The sequence below is a fragment of the Octopus bimaculoides genome, chromosome 26, assembly GCF_046866305.1.
Source record: "Octopus bimaculoides isolate indiv1 chromosome 26, ASM4686630v1, whole genome shotgun sequence".
Lineage (NCBI taxonomy): Eukaryota > Metazoa > Mollusca > Cephalopoda > Octopoda > Octopodidae > Octopus > Octopus bimaculoides.
This window is the reverse complement of record NC_142953.1, coordinates 15,836,963-15,847,807: the sequence shown is the minus strand read 5'-3', so window position 1 is coordinate 15,847,807 and position 10,845 is coordinate 15,836,963. Positions and strand designations below refer to the sequence as shown.

At 37.7% G+C, this 10,845-nt stretch overlaps 1 protein-coding gene across 3 annotated transcripts in view; it reads left to right on the top strand.

Moving 5' to 3' along the window:
- LOC106880529 (neprilysin-1) overlaps positions 1 to 10,845 on the top strand; it is a 122,426-nt gene that overhangs the window by 37,667 nt on the left and 73,914 nt on the right. For all 3 annotated transcript variants that reach the window (XM_089342479.1, XM_089342481.1, XM_089342480.1), the window contains exons 2-4: positions 1,257 to 1,647; positions 4,144 to 4,185; positions 6,114 to 6,275. In XM_089342479.1, coding sequence (XP_089198605.1) covers positions 1,404 to 1,647; positions 4,144 to 4,185; positions 6,114 to 6,275 — 448 coding nt within the window. In that variant the 5' untranslated portion in view covers positions 1,257 to 1,403. The remainder of the gene's footprint in view (positions 1 to 1,256; positions 1,648 to 4,143; positions 4,186 to 6,113; positions 6,276 to 10,845) is intronic.

The following is a 10,845-nucleotide window of genomic DNA, read 5'->3' as shown; positions in this document are numbered from 1 at the left end:
TTTACTATAGTCCCAGGCCAACCAAAGCCTTGTGGGTAGATTTGGTAAGTGGAAACCAGCCATATACATGTGTGTGTGTGTGTGTGTGTGTGTGTGTGTGTGTGTGTGTGTGTGTGTGTGTCCACTTGCTTTGACATCACGTTATAAATGAGTGTTATTCATTTCCAATATTCTACATAAGGTTATGGAGAAATATTACCTTGCTTGGAAGCAGCCATGTTGCCCTAGGTAAGTGGACGCTGCTTTACTGAGGTATAGCATATCTGAATCTGTAAGAGCAGCAGCCACATTGTCTTATGTAAGTTGAAAAGGCTAGAAACTAATCTAGGATATCTGAAAGCATTACAGCAGCTGCAAAGTCCTGGCAGTGCTTTATTGTGGTCCTAGTTTATTTCAACTTGTTGTAAATAAATAGGCAGTGCTCTAGCATAGTCAAAGATATCTGAGTGTTTAACAATATCCACAAGCCACACTATCCTAGATAAGTGGATGCTGCTTTAATGTGGTCTTAGGTCATCTCAACAGATCGTTGTTACATAATCCTAGATAAGCGGTTGGGGTTTTAATGTGACTCCATTTTGTTTTTGTTTTGTTTCTTTTCTTTTGTCTCAAGTCTGGTACTTATTCCATCAGTAAACAAACCAACTCTGGTTAGTGGTGGGGGGGGGGTGAAGTATCAAACACAAACACACACACATATATCATCATCATTTTAACATCCACTTTTCTATGCTTGCATTACCCAGATGGAATTTGTTGAGATAGATTTTCTTCATCCAGCTGCCATCACATGTTTCCAAATAAGATAATATTTCTCCATGACCAGACATTTTTTAACAGAAGACTGGAAACAAAATACAACATTTGGAAGACAGTAGCAACTATCATGTAATTTCAAAGCAAGGAGATAGTAACATACACACACACACATATATATATACACATATGATAGGCTTCTTTCAGTTTCCATCTACCAAATCCATTCATAAGGCTTGTGGAGTTATAGTAGAAGATACTTACCCAAGGTGTCACACAGTAGGACTGAATAAAAAAACCATGTGGTTGGAAAGCAAACTTCTTGCTACAAAGCCACACCTGCACTTATATAATTATGTGACAGGCTTCTGCACAGTTTCCATCTGCCAGATTCACTCACAAGGCAGAGGTCAGCCCAAAGCTATACTAAAAGACACTTACCCAAGGTGCTGCGCAGCGGGACTGATTATTTTCTGAACCTCTCTCTTTCTCATTTTCAGGAAAGTCTGCGTCTCACCTGTGGATTGCCCAGTTATGAGGGATGGCCACCATGTTCTGAAGAAGAAAATGAAGTGTCATGTCTTAGACACAGAAAAAAATCTCATCATTGTTGGTAGAATAATAATTCCAGTGAATAACAAGACGCCATGGAGAAAATAAGGTGCGAAGAGATGAACAAGAATTCTGCCAGCTGTAAATTACCGATAAACACCGAACTGAAGATCATCGAAGACCCTGTATTTGTACAAGTCCATGTTGCTGCTGACCGGAAGGACATTGGCCGGAACTGGACACACAGAGAGAAATGGTTGTTGTCCATTTGTATCTTTGTGGTAGTAGTTTTGGTGGCCTTTGTCACTGTTACTTTTGTTTTTAAGGAAATATATAATGGTAAGTACCATGTCTCTTTGTCTGTCTGTCTGTCTTAAATAACATAGCTGGGGCAAAGTGATGGGGGTAGTCTGCTCCAAAAAGTACTTTTATGGAGCCCAGCACTTTTGGGTCTGATATATAACCCTATAGAAATAGGGGAATTGAGGGGTGCCCCTAAATGAAATATACTTTTTGGAACAAATGATTATAGATTAAATGTTTATTTGCACTCAGACTTATCTTTGACTTCTCTGTATTCTATACTAAGTGGCCATACACAACTTCTTTGAACTCATCATCCACACTGGAATATACAGGGTGTCCCAGAAGAATTGATATTTCTTAATTATTCAAACTAAACTTAAGGTAGGATAATGAAATTTGGCACACACATTCTAATGTAAATTGTCAATCCATTGCAGTAATTACATTTCAAATATCATTTTGACCATAGCCTGCAAATGAGTGGTCACTGAGTTGCAAGAGTGCTGTGCCACCTCTTCATCCAACTTGACCCATGAAGACAGAAGGGTTTTCTTCAGATCTGACACATTTGAATAGAAGTGTACAGAAACATTATTCTCTAAGATAGACTAGATAGCAAAGTTCATGGGATTGATGTCTGGACTTGAGAGAGGTCATACCATCTGTTTCCAAAAACTGCTGAAATGCTCTTTACACCACTTCTATGTCAAATTGGATGTGTAGGCTGGAGGCCTATCTTCAGTGAAGATGTAACAGTCACCAAAGGTTTTTGTGACCCAAGGTAACATTTACTCATCCGACATTTCCACATTGCTGACCTTGACACCAGCATCAATGAAGATCAAGGGAGACTTGGACCCATCAGATGCAACTGCAGCCCACATCATGAGTGAAGCTGGTTTCTGATGGCATAAATGATTCCTGCTACCTTCAGGCAAGTCTCCTGCATTATGTGCATAAAGGCTGTCATTCTGCCTGTTGATAACTGCCTCCACAGTGAAGATCTTCTAGTCAGACCAGATCAGCACTTTATTTGTGGCACACTTCATCTCAACTACCCCCGTCAAGCCGTTTCTTCTTGGAAGCTGCTGAAATTAACTGCTGGAATCATTTCTTGTATGCAGTTGGCTTTAAATTCTCTTTAAAAATCCTGTACATTGAAGATTTCGAAATGCCAAGAGCTTTTGCAGTTTTTCTTGCACTCCTGCGGGGATTTTTGTTCATTCGCTTCTTCACAGCTTCAACAGTTTGTTTGGTACAAATTGATTGTTTCCTACCAGGAATTGGTTTGCTAGAGGTAGTAGCAGACTCCAATTATCATTTCCAGGTATTGAACACCATTTTACAGCACACATTCATCTGTCCTTTTTGCTCACTCCAGCTGTTTTCAAAGTGACCATCTGGTCATATTTTGCTTTCGACACCATGTTTGTTTACAAAACTGTTATAGACAAACAAAACAATAGACACATGAACAAAAAACATATGCAAATCTTTATGCAAAATATAGATAATAATAATCGAACCAATATTCTTTAGGAAGAGTTTTAATCATGGGTAAATTTTTCTGGGACACCTTGTATATCTTGTGTGTACAGTTCGATGTTCAACAACAACTGTATGACTTAGAGTTCCATGTAGATTATCATTATCCACTCGGTTTCCATTGACCTCTGTACTTAACAGTGTTATTAGTTATGATATACAGAATATATGTAGAGGCAACTAAGATAAACAGTGGAATAAATATTTAGTTCCTAGGCAGCCAAATGCACTTGGAAAATTCAATGCTGAGTTCCAAATGGGAAAATGTACATCAGAAATAAATATTTATACTGGTGTTTATCTTAATTTTCCCTACACACACACACATGTATAAATATACATACATGCATACACACTACATTTGTTGGCAAAAATACACACAGACACATTTGACACACCCCAGTTTCTGCAGTGCAAATACAGGAAAGAATAATTTAGTTCATTAAAGCATGTAACATTCGAAGCAATTAAGCAGCAGATTACAAAACATTACAAAATATTCTAGCAAATGTTTAAGTAAATATTATTGTTACGGAGTCAGGTTAGGTAGAAGAGATTGTCTGGATTAAAATTAGTCTCTTGTAGTGAATGCCAAGGACAAAATTAGCTTCTGGGAGGCTCAATTTTGCATATAGGACCCAGGGTGAATTTTATTTAAGACATATTCTGGGAAAAAAGTGCTTCTTAACTGTCACCAAATATGGTGAGTGTGTGTATGAATGTGTATATTCACATAAACCAGATGTTCTGTTTCTTGTACTCCACAGTACTATACAACAAAACTTAATATAGTATACACAATCTTCTTAAATAATGATTTTTGTAATTTTTCTTGTATAATTTCAAACTTTTAAAGTATAAAATATAACCTAGCTACCCCACATCCAAACAACCAAGACTGGCTGTTCTGTTTATCTTTCTCTAACATTGTCTCTATTAATCTTCATCGTAGAATGTTTATTTTCCATTCAATGTTTCTTCCAGGTGATGAAGAGATCTGTTTAACTACTGACTGCATCAAGACAGGTGAGAATCGCAATAGTTTAGCTTTTTGTGTGTTGTTGTACATGCTTTCAACAATCACAGGAATAGCTGCTGGTTTTAAGTTTTTACATGATATATGAATGTGTGTGTGTGTGTGTGTGTGTGTGTGTGTGTGTATGTATGTGTGTGTGTGTGTGTGTGTGTGTGTGTGTGTGTGTGTGTGTGTGTGTGTGTGTGTTTCCCTCACTATTGCTTGACAACCATTGTTAGTTTGTTTACATTCTCCATAACTTAGTGGGTTGGCAAAAGAGACCAAGAGAATAAGTAACAGGCTTAAAAAATAAGTTATGGGGCAATTTGTTCAACTAAATTCCTCCTCGGTGTGGTGCTCCAGCATGGCTGCAGCTCATGATTGAGAGAAGTAAAAAGATGAAAAGAGGTGCATCATGTTTTTCCATGCTAGCAAGAGTTGAACAAATAGATATTGATGTTTTGCTTTACACCCAGATGCGCTTCCTATCACTAACCCTTGGGTAGGTGCATGTATGTATATATATATATATATACTGTTTTTTACTTGTTTCAGTCATTTGACTGTGGCCATGCTGGAGCACCACTTTTAGTAGAGCAAATCGATCCCAGGACTTATTGTTTGTAAGCCTAGTACTTATTCTATTGGTCTCTTTTGCCAAACTGCTAAGTTACAGGGACATAAACACACCAGCATCGGTTGTCAAACGATGTTGGGGGGACAAACACAGACACACAAACATACACACATACACATATATATATATATACATATATACGACAGGCTTCTTTCAGTTTCCGTCTACCAAATCCACTCACAAGGCTTTGGTCAGCCCAAGGCTATAATAGAAGACACTTGCCCAAGGTGCCATGCAGTGGGACTGAACCCGGAACCATGTGGTTGGTAAGCAAGCTACTTACCACACAGCCACTCCTACGCCTATATATATATATATATTGTTGTTGTTGTAGGCACTCCATCGCTTATAACGTCGAGGGTTCCAGTTGATCCGATCAACAGAACAGCCTGCTCATGAAATTAACGTGCAAGTGACTGAGCACTCCACAGACACGTGTACCCTTAACGTAGTTCTTGGGGATATTCAGCGTGACACAGTGTGACAAGGCTGGCCCTTTGAATTACAGGCACCACAGAAACAGGAAGTAAGAGTAAGAGAAAGTTGTGGTGGAAGAGTACAGCAGGGTTCGCCACCATTCCCTGCCGGAGACTCGTGGAGCTTTAGGTGTTTTCGCTCAATAAACACTCACAACGCCCAGTCAACGTACTCCCTGATCAGAAAGGTATTCTATCACAGGGTCACCCATTTGCAGCTGAGTGGACTGGAGCAACATGGAATGAAGAGTTTTGCTCAAGAATACAATGTGCTGCCCAGTCCAAGAATTGAACTCATGGTCTAGCAATTGTCAGTGCAATGCCCTAACCACTAGGCCATGTGCCTTCACCCCCCCCCCCCCACACACATATATATATATATATATATATGTATGTATTTATATATATTTTTATACCAAAAATTTGGCAAAAATATTGTATCTGTTAACAAACGTAGCAAAATACTCACAAGTGAGTTATTGTATTTATATTGATTTAAATGAGAGCTCAAAACTGATCCATTGAAAATATTATTATAATAATGAAAATGACCTATGATCATTTCGATGCAATATCCAGATTGATTCATGCATATTATAAAATAATAATAAGGCCCTGAGGAGATGCAGTATCCCATTTTTATAATATGCATGAATCAATCTGGATATTGCATCGAAATGATCATAGGTCGTTTTCATTATTATAATAAAGTATTTTCAATGGATCAGTTTTGAGCTCTCATTTAAATCGATATATATATATATATATATATATATATATGTCTTGTTTTGGGGGTTGGTAATGGTTCTGTGTTTTTTCTTGGTAGCTGCAGAACTTCTTGAGGACATTGATTTCTCAGTGGATCCATGCGATGACTTCTACCAATATACCTGCGGTAATTGGGAACGGAGAAACATTATACCTGAAGATATGGCAGCCATTGGCAACGTCGAACGGCAACACCGCAAACTACAGATCATTATTAAAAGTAAGTTATATATTCAGAATTTTTTCACTGGGATTCACTTCTCTCCAACTAGCAACAGAGTACACTTTCTCCTCGCATGTAAATACATCTTTGATTTCATTCTCTTTCTCTCTCTCAGATCACTGACATCTATGGGTTTATGCTGTTATTGTTTAACCCCAGGTCAGCAATGGTCCACACTACTGTGATCAAAGATGATACAATTCTATATTTATGAGGAATTTATATTGTGAATACTGTTTATATTAGTAGGACTGGTGTCTTCATCTTTATTGTTGCTTTCACTACGATGCAGCTGTTGTAGGCTCCAGCTTCCTTCAGGTGTTTTGTGCTGAACTCAGTTGTTGTGTCAGAATTTTGAATCTAACCCTTTATTTGATCCACAGTGGTAAACCATTCTCATTTCTCTCCCCGTGTTTCATGGCATTTTTTTTTCTTCAGTTGACTTTTTTTTTGTAAGTTACCTTAGTGCCTTGCCTGAGATTGAGTTCAGAATCTCTAGGTGGCTGCACTGCATTAACCAACGTCTTTATCCACTACACAGAGAGCGGGATAAGAACAGTATACTCCCATGGATCAAATAAAGGGATAGGTTTGAAATTCTGATACAACTGAATTCAAAAGAAGATACCTGAAGAAGGCTGGAGCATACAACAGCCATAAGATGCAGACACCAGTTTGACTAATATAAACGTTACACATAATCAAAGTTAATATCTACAATAAGAGTAAACAAGGGAGATAATTCCAAGAATATCAGTCAATTTTTTTTTTTTTAATGAACTCAATACAGTTAAAAGTGGATGATTTTGTTGAATACTTCGTGTTCTGATTACAAGAATAATCCTAGTTAATTAAAGCTTTCCAATTCTCTATATTACATAGGTGGGATTGTATCATGTGTATGTGTTTGTGCATATGATACATGCAAACATACACACATACACATATGAAAAGACACTGGCATTGATACATACATAGGTATACATAAATACAAAAACATACACACTTAATCACATACATACATGCACACTGATACGTGCACAGACACAAATATACATACACACTCACACTCAAATACACATTCACAGATGTATGCATGCACACACGCACACACACACACACACACACACACACACACACATTATCAATCCCACCTACCTATCAAATTAATGTATCTGGCAAATGACACCAGTTTACCTGTAATTAATAATTCATATGGCACACCACACTTCTCACATATGGTGACACCCTATCTCCCTCCCCATTCAGTCTTCATATTCTGGCAAAAGAGAAAAGGAAATCCCTTATCTTTTAGTTCCTAGTTATCATCATCATCATTGTTGTTTAACGTCCGCCTTCCATGCTAGCAATGAGTGGGACGGTTTCACAAGAGCCAGCCAGGCAGAAGCCTACACCAGGCTTCTGTATCTGTTTTGGCAGGATTTTTACAGCCGGATGCCCTTCCTAACACCAACCACTCAGCAGCAGGGACTTAGTGCTTTTTACTTGGCACAAGCACAGGCAAGGTCAGTTTTGGCAAGGTTTTTACAGCTGGATGCCCTTCCAAATGGCAACCACTTTGCAGTGTAGACTGGGTCACCAAGTACCTTGAAAGGAAAAAATAAATTTTCAGGACAGGAGGGGGCATTGCAGGAGGTGATCTTGTGTTGGATGATGAAACAGGTATCTTACTGTAGAGGAAGTACAAGGTTAACCAGCTGGAAAGAGAGAGAGAGAGAGAGAGAGAGAGAGAGGTTAGGAATGAAGACAGAAACAGGTGCACTACCACAAAGGAAATTATAGTAATTTTAATGAAAATTATACCCAACACCACCACCACTAACACCATCCCCTACACCATCCAACACAGACACCATGCCTTACAGATGCTGCACTCCTGTCATAACTGTACAGCAGGGGTGAGGAAACTTTTTAGTGCGGCAGGTAAAAATTTCCAAAGAAAAAGGTTCACAGGCAGATCACAGATTCTAACTCTTATATCTGTGTAAATCTTGTATATATCTATGTATAATTTGATATACATTAATAAAGATAAGTTTAAGACATGCAATTAATGTGTAACATCTTCATGAATGATGCCACTGAATTTAGGATGTATATATTACTTATGAGGTATTCTATCTATTTTAGCTAGGGTGTAGTTGGGCTTTAAGGGGGTAATACAAACCTAGTAATATGTGTTTTATAGTGAAAACAAAATTTCCATTCACATAACAATTACCGGACGATTTTCTGTTCAAGTCAAACTGTTTTAAGTCAGTGAAAACACAACTTATGTCACAAACACGCATAGGAATATTGTATAAATTTTATAATTGAAAATTTACTATATTTTTTACATGAGTATACCAGCCTGCAGGTGCAATAACATGGGCTCGCGGGCACAATTGCGCCTGCGGGTGGGGGTTTCCCCTGCCAACAGCAACATTACCTTTCTACTAAACCATGCTTCCACTAGCACCACTGCCTCACCAACTGTACCCAACTAATTCCATTTCACTGCCTCATAGCACCTCCTCCTTTCAGATGTCCCAGCCAACACCAAATGATACTCCCACGACCACCCCCACCCAACACCTGCTATAGATGTTGGATTCTGGAAACTCTCATTGTAACTTTGAAAAAAAAAATTGAAACCTTGAATTATCATTATTATTAAAGGTGGCAACCTGGCAGAATTGCTCGCACGCCAGGCAAGATGCTTTGTGACACTTCGTCCATCTTTACATTCTGGGTTCAAATTCCGCTGAGATCAACTTTGCCTTTCATCTTTTCGGGGTCGATAAATTAAGTACCAGTCAAGTACTGGGGTTGATGTGATTGACTATTCCCCTCCCCACAAATTCCAGGCTTTATGCCTATAGTGGAAAGGATTATTATTACTATTGTTCAGTAGTTTTATTTTTATAACGTGCTTTCACTTCACTACCGAGCGCAGCTCTGTGTGCCTTGGGTATGTGCTGTGGTTTGCTGTGGTGCTCTTATGTTTACTGTATTGAAAGTGTTTTGCGTAGAATGTGTGCAGTACCCAGTAGTGCAATTTTCTGTATGTTATATATATTTGTAAGTCCTGGTGTTTTTGTTATGTATTTGTCTGAATATTTTTTTATTATACCTAAGGCACCTACTATGATAGGAATTGTTTCTGTTTTTAGATTCCACATTCGAGTTATCTCTATTTCCAGGTCTTCTTCTTCTTCTTCTTATTATTATTATTATTATTATTATTATTATTATTATTATTATTATTATTATTATCATTATTATTATCATCATTATTATTAAGGCAGTGAGCTGGCAGTCTCATTAGCATGCCAGGTGAAATGCTTAGCAGCATTTCATCCATCTTTACATTCTCAGTTCAAATTCCACCAAGGTTGACTTTGTTTTTCATCCTTTTGGGGTCGATAAATTAAGTACCAATGAAACACTGGGAACGATGTAACCGACTATCCCCTTTCCCCAAAATTTCATTCTTTATGCCTTTAGTAGAAAGGATTATTATTATCAATAAATTAAGTACCAGTGAAACACTGGGGTTGATGTAATTGACTGATTCCCTCCCCCAAAATTGCTGCCCTTGTGGCAAAATCTTTGAAACCATTATTATTATTGTCATTATTATTAGCATGCTGAGCAGAATGATTAGCACACCAGGTAGAATGTTTAGTGACATTTCATTCATCTTTAAGTCCCAAGTTCAAATGCCACCAAGGTCAACTTTGTCTTTCGTCCTTTCGGGGTCAATAAAATGAAAACCAGTTGAGCACTGGGATTAATGTAATCGACTTTCCCCTGAAATTGCTGGCCTTGTGCCAAAATTTGAAACAATTATTATTATTATTATTATTATTATTATTATTATTATTATTATTATTATTATTATTATTATTATTATTAAAGTGGTGAGCTGGCAGAATCATTAGCATGCTGGACAAAATGCTTAGTGGATTTTTTCTGGCTCTTTACGATCTGATTTCAAATCCCACTAACGTCAACTTTACCTTTCATTCTTTCAAAGACCAATAAAAATCTGAAACAATTATTATTAGTATTATTAGGACCCTCTTCCTCTTTTTCTTCCCCTTGCCTCAGATGTCCACAGAATTTCAACAAGCCATCAAGTGCTCAAAACCCTTCCGATGATCTTTCCTTGTAGAAAGTAACAAACCTTCTGTAGAATCTCTACAGGACATTCTCTTCCAGTCTCTTCTATTCATTTCTCTATCTCACAACTTGCAACCCCTAATGTATCAATTGTCACAGGCATGGTCTTGATAGATTTCATATTCCAAATCCTTGCAATCCCAAATTTTTAAGGGTTATATGTTTTCAACTTTCCATCTGCTTTCTTCACAATCCTAGTATCAAATGAACATAAAGGATCAATCAATAAGCAAATTCGATTTTCCCTAGGCCTTGTGTCTATCAGTAGAAAGGATTATTATTAAGCTAAGAAATGCATTTATTATCAGCTGAATACTTGCCATTTGGGCGTTAACTCCTAAACGTTAACATTTATATCTCCCATAATGCTGTTGTCAAT